Here is a 16,988-nt window from a genome sequence, read left to right as displayed (position 1 = left end):
AAATTGATATTCTCTCTCATTCTCTCTTTATAATTCACATCCCTAGAAAATGCGCTACGGTTGTGATTTTTAAAAAGATGAAGAACTCGGTCACTGAATCCTTTAATGAAAAAATGAAACTCCTCCTAGAAAACTTCCACGAATTTCGTCTCTACGCACACTTGAAACCTCACTATGAAGCTGCTTCCACGCGATCGAAAAGTGCCCGATGTCCTTTGACTAAGATCTAAATAAGAATTTATGCCTTGGGGTTTGACCCTTCACTTGGCTAAGGCTGTTGAGTATACCTGTAATGTCCAAGCTGTTGAGCAGGTAACTGGATAACTTAGCCGGGCATTTTAGCTAATAATTGGTTGTCAGCCCTAAGAATGGCAATGTTTTGTGGTAGTTGAAAACATAGTGCTCTGTGTGTGAAGCGCTGTGGACAGAGTTACAGAATACTAGTTGCATAGGGTGTGAAGAGTGGTTAAGTATTAAAGAAGGATTGGAAAGTCACGTGACATATTACTTGGATTGTACGTAAGTGATTTCATCATGTATACATTATATACGCATTGTGTATATATATATATATATATATATATATATATATATATATATATATATATATATATATATATATATATATATATATATATTTATATATATATTATATATATTATAAAACATCTTTCGAATTGTCGTCTTGAAATAAGACAGTGGATCGACGTTTGATAATAAGGTGTGTATGTATATATATAAATATATATATATATATATATATATATATATATATATATATATATACTGTATATATTATAAATGTATTTTCTTGTAGATTTTTACCTGTCTTTTAGATACAATTATACATTTATATAACAATATTCACATATATTAAGCCACAGTACCCATCATTATCATACTCACTTTACCTTTGAAATAATTTATTCTTCTGCGTTTCAGGTTCGATCAGAGGCACAGTGACTTATACGCCCATGTATACCTGTCATCACCTCGGTATCATATCCAAAAGGCAAATGTTCGAATCCTGGTCGGGAGAGATGCGCTTTCCATGTATAACTCTCTTTAGGGGTAAGTAATTCCTAAGATCAGGATTTGTTAAGTACTGAAATATGGTCTGATAAAGGACCTTAACTGTATATATATATATATATATATATATATATATATATATATATATATATATATATATATATATATATATATATATATATATATATATAAGTATGTATGTATGTATATACATGAATTTTTGTACGTGGCTGACATGACTGTACTGTATCTGGCTTCAAAACACCAGCCAGTGTCCGGCGTTTTTTTTTTTTTTTTTATTGACTACTCGCGCGCCAGTTTGCTGGTTTGCCTGTAACTTTTTCCCGGTGACGGACTTTGTTGCCGCCGTGCAGTGCTCGATCGTATGGACGCGGCTTTAGCACCCAGGGTCTCTTGCTTACTCTGAAATATAAACTCTTCACTTCTGTGTAGCCCACAGTCGTTCTTCCAGGATTTTAACGTTTGTTCTTTCTGCGACTCGTACACAATTTCCTTTCTTATTTTACTCATTCCTAAAAATCATATGATTTGTTCGCCATGCCTTCTTGTTATCGGACAACATCAACACCCACCAGTTACTCTTTTCACCCAAGCCAAATTTTCTCCTGAATCCTTTGTTCTTTGTCATTTTTATGCCTTTCAGCTCCTCTAACTTTTCATATACATAACGGATGATTCATTTCTCATTAGTAATTTTATTATTATTAGTATTAGTAATAGAAGTGGTCTTAGTGGTGTATTTTTCCTAGTCATTAATTCAGCGTTATTAGTCTCGTTAAGAAGAGCCATTAAGTTAAAGTTTGTTTCATTTCCTCCACAGAGATTATTACGTGTCATAATTAGCTGGTCCCATAGCTTGCGTCCATCACCCTTTTGCCTTACTTTTTTCCTTCTCGCTCGGAATATTTCATCAGATGCTCCTTTGAGGGTTCGTCACTCCGTCAAACACGCAAACAAACAGATGAATAAAGATGACTCAGGAGGAAAAATGCTGACTAATTAGTGAGGTCTGTAAAGCAATGGTTTTAGAGTTTGTGCCACTTTTTTATTTTACCTCATATTAACGAATGCCAATATTTATATTCTGATTGGAGAGCAATTTTTAAAGAGATCCAGGTCAATCAAGCGCTTTTAATAATGTTTGTTTTGGATTTTTCATATAGAGTTGCGTTGGGCAAGTTAGTGGAGTCGCCCAGTAGACTTATTTACTTGGTTTAGCTGTATTTAGTATAACAAGATGATTTCAGGCTTACAACATTTCTCTCTCTAGAAAATTTAAAAACTTTTAAAGTTAATAGAACAAGATTTGTCACCATCATCATTTGATTTCATGTAATTATGACGATATACGTCGTATGCTTCTATTGAAACTGAAAATAGCTTGACAGTGATGTAAATGTGTTAAAGACGTGTGAAACATGCAATACATGTAATAAACTGTTTTTATTGGCACAAGCAGAAAGTTATTAAGTGGGAAATGTTAATGCATTAGATTCCCATTTCCTATGGAAGTTGCCTTCAGTTGAGCATTTCAAACGGTTTTTAGATGCAAGAATGGAAGTCCATGGAAAACATTAGGACACGAGTCCCGTTTTTAGTTTTACGAGAGGCTCCAAATCTATATTGTCTTCGATTTTTTCTGTTTGAATTGCATCGAGTACTTTATCAAATATTTTTGTACTCAATTTAGACTCCACAAGTAGTTCATCCGCTATGGCTGGCATAATTTTAGTTTTTACCACTGGAGTCTTTTTGGAAGCTCTGCTATCGTCTAGTGCTGTACACGCTTCCATGGTAGCTTTGATCAAGCAAAAACATAAATTAGTTTTAGTTGTGTACCAGTTAATTTTGTTGTAGGAGGTGAACTTGCAGACAAACTACATGTTAAATGATAAATATTTCCATTTCTATGTAGTGCCTTGATGAAGCGTAGGAGTGTGTGCCCATCGTTACCGCCACCTCCTATGCTAACTCCTGCTTTGAATTTTGTATGAAGGCATGTAAGGACATCCTCGCCACACGTAAGGCATCGGATCTTACATAGAGATGCTGAGTCTTCAGAGAGGGTTTTCATTCCCTTGAGCTCCGCTTAAATAAAACCTTTCCATTCCTTGTGCAATTATGATAGTAAATCCTCTTAATTGACGATTTTGAATTGATGTTCGTCGCATCTGTTCGTTACTGGTTATTCTGTATGTGAGATTTTTATTTGCGTTGGTATAATTTCATGACTTGTTTTTTCTGTAATTTCCTGTGAACATATTTTTTCATGTTTATGTACGCCTACGTGTGCACGGGAAAATCATATACCAAATGAGATGGGTGTGGACGAACATAAATCCCCTCCCATAAAAGGAGAATAATTTGTTGTTCTCGGCACAAATACCAAGAAGTCATATTTAGTCCGTGCATCGCAATGAACCTCTCCTGAGGACAGGTACTCCTTTGGAAACGAAGAGTCACCACATGGTGTTTTCTATAGAACTTCCCTGAGGTTGAGTTCCCCCAGAAATTATGTTTAGACGCCGCATAGTGCGAGACCCATATTAAATCCACGGGAGTGCTTTGGATGAAGTCGAACCTATTGACTCTAAAACTGCCGTTGGAACCGTGGGAGTTCACACCCTTCACGTCCATTCTTACGCTCTGTAAGGTGAAAGAATGACCAACTGACCTCTCTTGAGTGTGTTTATTTCTAGAGGTTTCTGAGCCTTTGAACCTACATTGCCAAAGTTCTCGGCGTTCTTCTGAAGAATTGGGATTGACAGCAGTGGAAATCTGTTTCTTCAGAGAAGATTCATTCGTTAAATATCTTTTTAGGAAACAATCGTCGTTTTCCGATGTTTTTGGGCAAAAATCTAAAGGAAGCAATAAATAGCATTTGAATGACTTTGTTAATCTCAAGGTCAATAACAACAGTGAGTCTGTAAAGTTAGACAGTGATACATTTTGGCCAGCCGCATAAACTTCTTTTTCATACTCATCTAATTTTTTCAGTAAGTGAAATTTCTGAAAGTTGTATAGAAGTGGTATTTAAGTTAATTCTGAGAGGTACCCAGTGCGCAGCGCAAATACCAAAATAGATTTCTTTATATCTCTCCCTTTTCCTTTCTATCGATCTTTCTTCTTCTTCTTCTTCTTCTTCTTCTTCTTCTTCTTCTTCTTATTATTATTATTATTATTATTATTATTATTATTATTATTATTATTATTATTATTATTATTATTTTCTTCTTGTTTTGTTCTTTCAAAAACGATATAATTGATTATATACTCCATACACACAAAGGTCTAAGAAGAAATTACCTTTCATAAATTTGATCAAATTTTTCTCGGCATTCTCCTATCTCTGTGGATAAACCTATAAAGCGATGCTTGATACATACAGAGGCACACCCCCAATACACTAGGGTCACATCCATTAACCGCTGGGAGGGGGACAAGGTCATACATTCGCGGGCAGCCTTCTTGTACGAGAAGAAATAACTCATATCTGGGAATGATGTCCTCTGGGGAATTTAATAAGAATATTTGTTCGTTTCGGATGTAAGTGGCCATGTGGCATAAATTACGCTGATGCATTTTCCATTTATCTAAAATGGTCTGTATTTTAATTTTCGAATCCAGATAAGAACTGATGATCATAATGATAAGAATAATAATATTGATGCTGATGATGGCCTGAGCACGTGGAAGATTATTGATGGGCTTTAATAATAATAATAATAATAATAAGCTGTATCATCTAAAGAGGGTTGATGTCAAGAGGGAACAAGACAAAAGTCACTACCATTATTCATCTTGTTCTAGTGAATCAAGGATGAAAACTCTTATGCAAATTAATAATAATAATAACTGAAAATCTTACGAAAAATGGCTACACTTGAGTTTCTGAAATAAAGTAGTTTTCCTCGTTCTTCCTTTCTCACAGATGTCCCTGAAGTATTCGCCCACCGTTTACGTTCAAACACATCTCTGCTGCCATAATTCATTTGGTACTTCAGTTGTCAGAGCTGTAAATAGTAGAGGCGCTAGCCAGAGAGGAGAGGGCGTTGGTGATAGGGACGTGCCCTTGGGGATGCTGTAGGGCGCGTATCAATATGTATTTTATCTCAGTCTGGACCCATCCACCTTGTTTATGGAAGTCATTTATTTTCCGGGAGAGTTGGCCGTCTGTCGTTGCGAATTGGAAAAGGCGATTTATGGTCGACTATAGACATAATGTATTCAAGGGAGGTTGATTGTGTCCGGTTTTATAGCGTTGCCAGAGACAAATTTCTCTCTCTCTCTCGTTTTTTTATACGGTGTCAAGTGATGCTGTTTAAACTCCCAAATTGGTTTCGTGGTTCTCTTCGCATGGTTGATAGTGAAACGACAGTCCGGTCTTGTTTTACGTATGCCTCCACCGAAAATAATGAGGTGGTCCAAGGTGTGAAGGCGGTAACAAAATCCACTTGTCATCAGTGTCAAATTGGATACACATAGTAACGATTATTTATTATATGTGTTTGTGTGGGTGTGTGTGTTAGAGAGAGAGAGAGAGTTAGAGAGAGAGAGTCTTTCTTATCTACAATGTGATACTTTTTTATTACTGATATTAAGAAATTCTGTTCAGCATAAGTAATTTGGTTATGTTGCAAATATCTTTTCTGAGTGTACCACTTACTTTACTTTTAATACTCTTAATATATAACAGATTCTAAAATTCTAATGACTAGTATGTTGAAATGAACGGTAAAACTTTTTACTAAAATAGATAAATTGTTGACTCAGTTAGGAAAGATTAAGTACGGACTGTGTCGCATCTGTCTGAAGAGCTTGTACAACTACATGCATTTAAAGGTTTTAGTTACTGAATACAAAATTCGGTAAAGATATGCTTATCTCTAGGGCAGTCCCGGATGTAGTCTTAGAGAAGTTATGTAGCATCCTGTGGGCCATGCCTCCTAAACGGGTTACGTCAATGCAGTAGAATGGAGTAAAGGGGGATATAGATTTTCCATCTAAATTACAATGTAGGATTTTGCATTTAACCTGGTTTTTTCGAATGCTGTTCGCAGATTATCTTGAAGTTGTTCTTTAATTGTTCCTTGTAACACTGCTTTAAGCGTCGTGCGCCATTGCTGTTTTTGTATGTAGATATTTGTTTTTTTTTAATTCAAGATTATTCGTTCTTATCTCTGTTTTCCCGTTCAATTGTGGGCATCTCATCTGAATACTCTTGCATAACAAGTGGCCTTATAGCCCTGCTCCATACGAGTTTTTAATTCATTGTGAATATTATTGGTAATGATGATAAGAATCATACGAAAATAACAGTAATCAACTTGACGTTTCGTTTTGTTTTTATAGGTAAACGCGTGTACGGCAGTCTTTTGAAAATTACTTTCCAGAATTTCGCTTCTTGTTTTTAGTATTTGTGTAAATGCAAATTGAATAGATTACTTCCATCCATTAAATGAAAGGATTTCCTTTAATAAACCGACTGGATGTGATCCCATTGTAGTATCCCCAGTGAAACAACTGACTTCAATTGATGTTCTGGAAATCAACGCGTGCGTAGAAGTTAACACGGTGTGTATTAACCCTGGCGCAAGGTTTGTTACTAATTGAACAAGATCACTTACGAGTATTTGCATTGCTGATCGATTGAGGGGTGGAGATCAAAAGCCACCGCGAGGCAACAGGATTCAGCGATATTTCATTCAAATAGGATGCCTCATAAGTCCCTGTTATATAACATACAAAAATTAAAGTAATATTTACACACTTACATACATTGCAGGTGAAGTGCACACACACATATATATATATATATATATATATATATATATATATATATATATATATATGTGTGTGTGTGTGTGTGTGTGTAGCATACATTGATACATAGATATATCTGTATTTTTAATGAAGACGCTGAGTAGGTAATTTTTCTGTTGTTTTGTCATTTTCAGTGGGGAAAATCTAATTATTGAAATCAGGTGTAGAGAAGAATTTTAGCCAAATAATTTTTTATTACGTTTTTCTAAAATACTTTTATATTATAGAACTAATTTTCCAGAAATGAAAATGAGAATTCGTGCCTTTTGGTCTTTCTGCAGGGAAAATAGTTTCTTTCAAGAATTAGTGGTTGTCAGAAAATTGGGAAGAAGCAGCCACACGCCGTCTTCATTTCAAAATCTTATATTTAGTCAATCAACCATATTCAGGGGAAAAAAAAGAGACACCTTAATTAATTTACCTTACGGCCTCCCAAAGGAAGGGTTTCTGTAATGAATAAATTACTCGACAAACATTGTGGATATGGAGGGGGTCGAAGACTCCCCAACCCAAAATGAAACATCTGGCGGTAAATGGCCTTAGGCCTCATGCGTTCCCCCAGAGGGTCAAAAGTGCGTCTCCTCTCTAGTCGATATTCACTTGTTCTTAAGAATAGATCTCTCTCTCTCTCTTTACACTATACCATGCAGTTCCTGCGTTTTTCCCAGAAGGCCAGTTACGTTGCATGCGTGTCCCTAAACCCTTGTTAAATATAGGTTTTGCAGTTTTATTAATATATTATATTTTATTATGTACGTATGGCTAAAAAATTCCCTTGAGGTATCTCATCAGAAGCTGTGACTGGGTTTATATTGGCTACTTGGTTAAGTATTGTTCTTTAGAGATAATTCCTCGGAAGAAAAAAAAAATTATAAACAAAGTTAACCTCTTGTTTTTTAGATCCGTTCAGATATTATTTCTTTTGTTTCTCTTATCCGTCCTAGTTTCATAGATTTAATAGTGATCTTCGGCACTGATAGACATCAAATGTTTGCGAATATGTCATTATTTTGCCTATTTTTTCTTCTAGGTTGCATGAGCGCCTCTCGCACAATATTGTTGCAAAATTTTTGAACCCAAATTACTGATGTGCAAAATATTGCGTCAAAAGAAATCGATCGTCTACGACCACCGTAGTTTTGCGTCTCATGTTTTATCTCATCAGACATTAGATATCCGTACGGATGCGCATCACGAAGTCTTCAGTCATCTTGGATGCAAAACAGAACTAAATCGTAGTTTCTGACGCAGTGGATTCAATAGATGTTTCCTTTTCTAGCAGCTATAACTTCCTTATATTCATTGTTTCTTTATCTAGATTTTGCGCATTTGTGTTCTCTTGTTTTCAAAAGGCACATTAACGAAGCGTACTTCCACCTGTAGCATGCCAGTGATGGCTATCTGTCAGAGCTCGCAGCAGGAGAGCAGCTTATTTAAAACCAACTTGCTGTCGGTTAATTACTCTGATTTGGCAGTGCACATGCATCTCTTTTTCAGGAAGGAGATTATAGGGGAAGTAAGTCGGTGTTTTTTAACTAAATGGAGAGCGCGTTCACGGAAAAGGTTTAGTAAATTGGCAGAAGTCTTGGCAAGCAAACTCTTGCCTAAATGTGAAGGATTTAACGAGAAGTTGTACAGATGTGAGAGAATTTCTCCGCTCCTATAAATTGTTGCTTTTGTGCAAGAGGTCTTTGTCTCCTCATTTTATTTTATTTGATTAATTATTCTCCCCATCGGGGTCAGGTCGTCGTTTTTACTGTGTAGTTCACCTGAAAATGTCCTCGAAAACTTAAACATTCAGGTTACTGAAGTTGAAGTTTTTTGAGGTCCCAGTCTTGAGTAATCTAACTGCAACCAGATCACTTACCAAAACTCCTAAATACTTAATAGTATCCAGTAGACTCAAATTAAACTTTAGGTTTTCTCGCAAATTTGGCTGAATGTGATTAAAAACTCTTATGAATCAGACAATTCCTATCATGAGAATTATGGCATTGAAGAGTTGTTTCTTTATTTTGCTTGGTCTTTCTTTTCTTCATCCTGGCCATTTAGTTTCTTTACAGCGAGGAATTTTGCGCATTTTATGCCCATAACCTACCTTTGTCTTCAGGATTTGAAGTGGCTTCCGAACTGGTGGGTTTAAATGAATACGACGAGTTGAGCAGCACATTAATTAACAGAAAGAACCGGTCTAATCATCTTAGGAAAACAGAATTTTAAAAAAGTAGAAAAGATTTTGTCACTGAAAGGATGGTTACATTGTCAGTAGATTGAGGCGAGGAAATAAAGAAATAAATCTGAAGCAGCTGTGAATTGTGGCTCTGACTATTGAACCAAAGGCAGTTCAAGTTTATGACATTTTATAATTCTTTTCCTCCGCAAATAAGTCCTTACTTCTACAAAGTCTTTGAATTAAAGAAAACTCAGGTTGAGAGAGATTCATGTTAATCCAAAAGAGGGATCTCTATTACCCAAACAGTTCAAAAGCAGGCCAGGCTGAAATATGGTTTGCACAGAGAGTTGAAAAAGGCAGAATACGTATTACGGTCTTGCTGCCAGATGGTAGGGTTTTTAATATCCATTTATCACTCAGAACTAATCAAGAATAAATTCCCACGTCCCTTTGTCGTGATATCATTGACGCACCATCTGGAAAACCAACTTTTCAAAGAAGGAACGAACGTTTAAGATTCATAGAAACCATTTTCCATGTAATTTCATGAATAGCTTTAAGAGCCTCGCGAGAATTAAGCATTACTGTGGATAAAAACCAGATATAACTTTTTATTATGCCTTTCCATCTTGAGGTTCGCACAAAGGAAACACCTGATGATGTATCATGATATGTCTCCCATTAAACTCTTTCGCGCCAATACGTTACTGTGACTGCTTTCTCTCTTTCGAGATTTGTCTGAAATGGTGTACGGACTGTCGCCTCTTTCTTGCAGCTGTTTAATGTTCATCAAGCTATTCCTTCTTATAACTATTGTCTGAATGTGTTAAACCCGTGTCAGGTGCTGCTGTCAGTTTGCTGAAATTCCCCGTCTCCCGGTTGTTCACCGACTTCATCTTTAGGGGGCAGGTAACCCTATACTTCTAAATTAAGAGATGAGTCATTCCGTAAGCGTCGTTCCCCTGCTAATATGATAATAGCAATAATAGGTGAATGTACGTAGTACTCTGCTTTCAGGGCTTTAGGTGAAATACTTGTCTGTGGGTTTTGTCATTATGCTACGAATGACATTAAGCATTTGAAATATTGATTAATTTTCTTGTATAGATCAGTTTTGACATCTCAGACTGAATTTAAATTAATGATGTGACCCAGCCAACTCTGTGAAGACTTTGCATCCTTAATGACAATCTTTTTCAACACATGTAAAACATTGATTCGACGAATACGCAGTGGCTCAAATGTTAAATTCTTGATAGAAATTCATACAGTAGAAAGGGAAAGTAAGATGTTATTGCCAGTTAAATCACCGTCGGATGAGTGGATGGGGACAACTAGGAGGCCTGGATGTCATTCATGAAACGGGATGAAAGAGTAGAAGGTAGATCAGACGCCGTTTAACTCAACTAGAAAGAAAAAAAGTTCAGATCAATACTATACCGTCAATTTTCCAGTTGTTATAGAGTGTTGAGATTAAAGAAAGTAAAAAATAATAAAAAGGAAGAAAAAACACATTCACATAAAGTAGTCATTGATGGGGAGTTTCTCTTAGATTGTTTCCCAGACTGACAAAACCTCAAAAAATCTAGAACAACTACAAAAATTCGTAAGTAAATGACTGGAACTTGAAATAAAAATAAAAATGATTCAACGCACTTTCGCAGATTCACTGAAAATTTTCCCCCAAAATTTAATGGGATGTGAGGCCCATAACTTGCTTTCGTCTTCAGGATTTGAAGTGGCTTGCAAACTGTGGTGGGTTTAAATGAATAAGACAAGTTGAGCAAGATAGTAGTTAACAGAGACAGAATCTGTCTAATCGATTTAGAAAAAGATTGAGGAAAGCAGAGTTTAAAGAAAAAATAAGTTTTGTCTCAGAAAAGATGGTTACATTGCCGGTAGATTGAGGAGAGGATGTAAGGAAAAGAATTTGACGCAACTGTGAACTGCGGCTTTTATTGTTGAACTGAAGGTAATTCCAAGTTATTTCGCTTCCTTTGCAAATGGGTCCTTACGCCTACAAAGGCTGTGAATGCAGGATAACTCAAGTTGTGGGAGATTCAAGTCAATCCAATGTGGGATCACTTTTAGCCAAAATAGTTGAAAAGCAGACTAGATTGAAGTATGGAATGCATGGTGAATCGGAAAAGTTAGAATATGCATCACAGTCCTGATTTCAGAGGGTAAGGTTTTTATCAGATCCGTTAATTACCGCTAAGTAATCAAGAATGAATGTCCACGTCATCATGTATAACATTTAACTCAGTGGAAGTGCTAGATGAGTAAAGGGTGTTCGACTGCAGTATGGTTGTAACCCTTCAAGATATGAAATTCAGTTAGCAGTTTTTAGCAGTTCAAATATATACACGGGAAAATTTATCGGTTTTGTTGTTCTGTATGTTCTACATATTTACTTCTCAGCTAAGTAGAGGGTATTAGTGTTCTGAATAATTTATGTTTATGCCAACCGAAACAGAAAAATAATGAACCACGTAGGGAGTCTTTGCAAAATTAATTGATCTGCAACCCACTGGAAGGTGTCATTTTTCAGAGAGTTGTATTTTGCGAAGAGGATGAGGACAGCACTAACAAGAGCTCGGTCATCAATGATGGCATTCCCTGTAACACGAGCGCAACTTGAATCCATATACGAATTAATTATTCACGAAGCGTAAAATAAAGTTGCCATCAGCCTCCATTCAATCCAGTGATTCATGAAAAATGTTTGTTTATCAAAGCTTCAGCATTTTATTCCGACGCTGAAATTTTATTGTTAACTGTATCACTCAGTGGTCTCGTAACGAGTATATCAAATTTCGCCGTTTGAAGTTTTGCCCGTCAATGCAATTGAGGGTTGCCGGAAACTGAATTAGAGTTGGAACGTGGTTAGGTTTGGAAAGTAGGGAGAGAAGGGGCTTTGGGGAGAGAGAGAGAGAGTGAGAGAGAGAGAGAGAGCGTAGAATATTGTATTGACGTACTGAAAGTCGTGAAATTTGAAGATAGAATGTTGTGAATGACAGTAGATGTTATCGGATTATTATAAGAACTAGCGAGGCACCAAAATACAGTTTATGAAAAAAAGTGGTAAATCTTTACAATTAAATTTGTTCGTTATGGTTGTTTAGACATTACATTACTCATGTTACCTTTACTTATTCTTTTTAAAATAGGCCTAGTATACCATTTTCCGATTTTCATCGACCATATTTCACACTAAACAAATTTCCTGATTTTACATAACTGTTGAAGTTTTAGTTATTGCATTTTCATTTTAGTTTTAGTTACTGAATGTTTATATTTTAATGTTAACTCGGTCCTTGCGAAGCAGCTTGAAGCAAAATTTAGTTCAAAATTTCCTTAAGATAACTTGACCTTTAATTTCGTGTTCTTTTCCATGACATTTATCAACCAGACATGTGAAAGACGTTTACGGGCTGCCCTCAGCAAGAGTTAGTGATTTAGGAAACATAAAAAGAATATTAAAATCTGATTTCTTGGTTTTTGGAGTTACACAAATTAAGGTTCTCCTTAATGCTCAAGCGTGGAAAAGTTGAGACACGCCTCGTGCAGTCCCTTCAGAGCAGAGGACTCTGGAAGCATAGAACGTAAACTAATTACATGAAGTCAGGTGTTTATAGAAAGGAGTTTAGTTATACGAGTTTGTATTTGTCTTCACTTTGTATCGTAAGAGTAGCAGACAAAATACAAATCAAGCTCTGGGAATTTTATTTGATGGAGCTATATGTGGAGCTTGAGCTACGAGAACGGAAGTGGAATACAGTATCAGAAAATTTTAGTGAAAATATAATTGAACAGTGATAATTTATTTTAAAGTCTCGATCGTTTTTTCACAAAGAATGGATAAATTTATTCTTAAAAAAAAAAAGCAAAATTATGCACTTTTTTAAGTCTGGTAAAAATAGAATTCTTCGCTTTCCTCTAACTTTTTTTTGGGGGTGGGGAGTGGGTGTTGGGGGAATGGTGAGTTGGCGGGTCAGAGAAGGAAATCGTGCTAAGTAAACCACTCCTTCATATTTTTCCTTTTGAGGCATACAAGCAAATATTTGCGAGGAGCCTTTTTGAAGATTTTCGGCGCGAGTTGGTCCCAGCTCTTTCTGGTGGTCGGGAATGGGTCCTTCTTCTGCTTCTTCTTCTTCTTCTTCGTAAGCCCTGGAACACTTTCGTCTACATGAAATGATTTTTTTTTTTACCTAAGTGAAAACTAGTGTATTTCCTCGGTATTGTATATGTGCATGTTCCGGTGTACATTTGTATTGTCACAAAACCTGTCGTATCCATTTATCTATTTTTTTATATATAATCTTGGTCGTGTTTATTTGAAAGGGATCAATATATAATTAGTCCTTTACATCCTTCTTTGTGTGAATTCATTCAAATAAAACGTAGATATTTGTACTTCGTTACTCGTACTAGTGATGAAACTTTCCAAGCACGTTCGCATTGAAATTAGAGGAATTATCTTGAATTTATGCAAGGTTAGTTAGGTAGCGGTGAAGAACAAATATTACTTTTTATGAGATTTGGAAACCTTATTCCGTAGCTCAAAATTCTTCTCATCTCATAATGACTGTGTAGGAATCAATGAGCGCTGCATAGTTACTGTCGTGTTGGTTCATTGTCTGTACCCTTCAAATTGTTTAGATTTGACAAGTAATTCTGTGCTGTTTAACATCAGTACATATTTTCCCTTCGATGTCTGTAAAGGAGTTGAGACATTTTAACATAATTTTTAATCTTACAGTATTTAAATAATTTCATATCAGCTCAAAATTTGCCTCACTTAGTAGGCAAAATTAAGTACATTTTAAAAATTTGAGTATGGTTTACGGTTACGAGTATCTTAGTGAACGAATCCAGTTTTTGGTAGCCCTTACTAATGTTACTGAAACGTTTGTGATGTAAATCCGGATGAATTTGGTTTCTTCCCATTATTAATGGACGGTGCTTACTCGGTAACATAGTTACAGAGAAAGTTGTCCTCTGAAGTGATCTCCCCAAGGTGGTCGTCTCCTTCCCAGGCTACCGGTAAGTAACCGTGCAAGATGTTAATTGTTATGGATGCCGTGGCGGGGAAAGCTGTTATTCGCACGAGCGTTTGACAGGTTCGTGACCGTCCTTTGGGAGAGAGCAGTGTTAAACACCAGGAGACGGCTGGTAAGAACATTTGTTCTACGGGTGGTGGTAGTCTTTGAGGTGGCAGCAGAAAAAACAAATAAAAAGTAGCATCAGCGCTGCTGCCTTTGCGTTACCCAAATCGAGATTGTTCCAGTCTCCCTCCTTCGGTCGCAGCACTTTAGGTTCATTGTACTGTTTAACAGAGAGAAATGTTGCTCTCCCACATTCCTCGGGTGTATGAATTATATTCATGGTAGTTGAGACTACTTTACTATAAATATCAGCTCACAGTAGGGTTGAATTTATTCTGACTGCTTGAAGAAAAACGAGGAAGCCCTTGGGAGAAAATTTACATCAGAAACAGTGTGGTATGCAGATTAAGTGGCTGGTTGGCGGAGACCAGACATTAAAATGCTCGCCGAAGGCGCTAAATATCCCGGCAATGCCTGTAACTACAGCAGATTATTCCATAACTTATTTTCACTTGATTTCCATATACCCAGCTGGAGATGGCGACGACGAACAGATATTTCTTTAATTTTCTCTTTATTTATGCAACTGCTTTGTCGCAGAACTTGAACAGTTCGAAAGTTTTCTTTCTTTTGTTTGCTACTCTTCCGTTTCTTACATTCAAGGAGCTGTGAGTTTGGTTGGCTGTTGCGTACATTGGTAAGGTACTTTTTGTTCATGTTTAGTTGGATAAAGAAACAAATAAAAAGTCTTTTTGGAATCTGAAATGCCATCCCGAGAATCATATTTAGTATATGATGAGATACGGGAGACACTGTCTTTTGGAACTGCAAGAAAAACAAGTAAGCAATTCTTGTTTTTATTGCAGAATAGTGAACATCGCTCCAGTTGTTTTCTTTACCTATAGAATCTGTATATTTGAAATAAGTACTTAAGAATACTCGATTTGATCGGCATTCTTGCACTACCATATCTGGTTCATGTTCATTTCGTATCAGCCCCAAGATTGTACAAAGATATTTTTTAATAAACTCATTTATTAGGTTTTATTTCAATTATTTTCTTCGAACGCTTATTATCAGAGATAGATTGGAGAGAAAGTTATTGATTAGATTGCAAGAAAAGTTGCTGAAGATATAATAAGTCATCACTTGGCTGACGTGAAAGTAAAAATGAAGGATAGTTTCTGTCAGAAATGCAGAACATATCTGAATGCATTTAAGACCAATAAGGGGGTGAGAGTAAAATAAGAAGGTAGATGAAGAATCATCTAGAATTAGAAACAGAGAAGGGCTGAAAATGGATGCCGAGATTTAAAGCTTCAGAGATGTAGTCTTTAGTGGCAGGAAGTAAGCGAGAGTATAAGACCATAGGGTAAAGAAGCAAAACAAGTTGATGAAGAATAGTGGAGGGAATGCTGAGGCTGTCTGGTGGAGTTTCAAGGGAGAAGGAAAATGAAGCAGAAAAGCATAATAAGAGCAGTAGGAAAATTCAGAAAAAAGGGAAGAAAAAGATGAAAATTTATCAGATGTTTGAAAGAATATGAACTAGAATTTTTGGAAATGAAACGTTGCTCTGAGCAAGGGTATTGTAAATAGGAAAATTGCTGAGCAAATGTCTCTTCAAATAGAAGGTCCAGCTAAGAAGGGTTACTGAATGAATGACAAATAGGGTTGATGGTGTTAGAGTTGGAGAGTTCATATAAATCTCTAAATGGTTGTAGAAGTGACTGTTCAGTACATTATGAAGGTTTCTATAATGCCAAAAAATGGAAAGGCACCAGTAGTTGTTTGGATTTTTATGGAGGTGCTACTTTATCAGTATGCTGAGGAAAAGGTTTTTAGGCAATAACTGAGTGTAACGATTGCCTATTCATATAAAGGAAAAGTTGAAGGACGACAGTATATAGAGAAACATAACATTATTTAATATAACAAGGGTCATGTGTGCAAGAGTTCAATGAGACAGATGACAGAAGTCTTATCAGTGAATAACAAAGTGAATTTAACCAAGAAGGCTAGGTTTATCAAGAGTGTTATAAGCGCTAGTGAGTAAAAGGAAAACATATCTGGCATACTTGAATGGTGGGAAACCTTATAAGGCTTTAATAAGAAATTTAATGTGGAGTGTTGGAACATGCAAGATGACCAGTCATTAAAAGCGTTATACGTAAGTGTTTTGCAAGGTTAGTTTCCAAGACTGTATTTAAACTATTAGATTGAAGGATGTTCTTGTAGCCTTGAGGTGTTATCCATCCAGTAATTGGAAGCCACTTCCCCAGACACCTGTTTTGCTTAAGGCTGTTGTAGCAGACTAAGTTTATGGCAAGAAAACTATCTTTAAGGTTCGTAACTTGTGCACAAAACCTTGAAAATTACAACAGTTATTATAGTCAAACTTTATAGAATTAATGAGAGATAAGGAGGGTCATTTGTTTAACGGTAGGTAGTTTTAAAGGAAATTAATCAGAGTGCAAATGAGTTGATGCAACTAATGATGAGGGAAAAATTTTATTGCATTCTATTCATTTTCACCTACTAATTAGACAGTGAAAGTTATGCAAGGTACTTCTAGCAAGTCTAGCACCAGTTTTATAGTTCCATCAAAATGTGTTTCATGGTTAGCTGCTCCTGTTGGTTCCTTTCGTAAGAATTCAGGCCATCAGGTCGCAAATTATGTGGCCTTTTTTATATTGGGGATTAATTTTTCATGTTGAACAGAACTCTACTCCTCAGCTCATCAGTTATATGTAATATGGATCATCTCAGTCATCATCTTTAGAGAGAATTTTGCTTTTTTACACAAAAAACTTCACCGTTTGCCAAGTTTGTCA

At 36.1% G+C, this 16,988-nt stretch overlaps 1 protein-coding gene across 2 annotated transcripts in view; it reads left to right on the top strand.

Annotated features, from left to right (window-relative positions):
• Mat1 (CDK-activating kinase assembly factor) overlaps positions 1-16,988 on the top strand; it is a 242,377-nt gene that overhangs the window by 172,903 nt on the left and 52,486 nt on the right. For both annotated transcript variants that reach the window (XM_067098835.1, XM_067098836.1), the window contains one exon: positions 943-1,071. In XM_067098835.1, coding sequence (XP_066954936.1) covers positions 943-1,071 — 129 coding nt within the window. The remainder of the gene's footprint in view (positions 1-942; positions 1,072-16,988) is intronic.

Source organism: Macrobrachium rosenbergii, chromosome 55, assembly GCF_040412425.1.
Source record: "Macrobrachium rosenbergii isolate ZJJX-2024 chromosome 55, ASM4041242v1, whole genome shotgun sequence".
NCBI lineage: Eukaryota > Metazoa > Arthropoda > Malacostraca > Decapoda > Palaemonidae > Macrobrachium > Macrobrachium rosenbergii.
The sequence above is the reverse complement of the archived record's forward strand: the minus strand, read 5'-3'. Positions and strand labels throughout refer to the sequence as shown.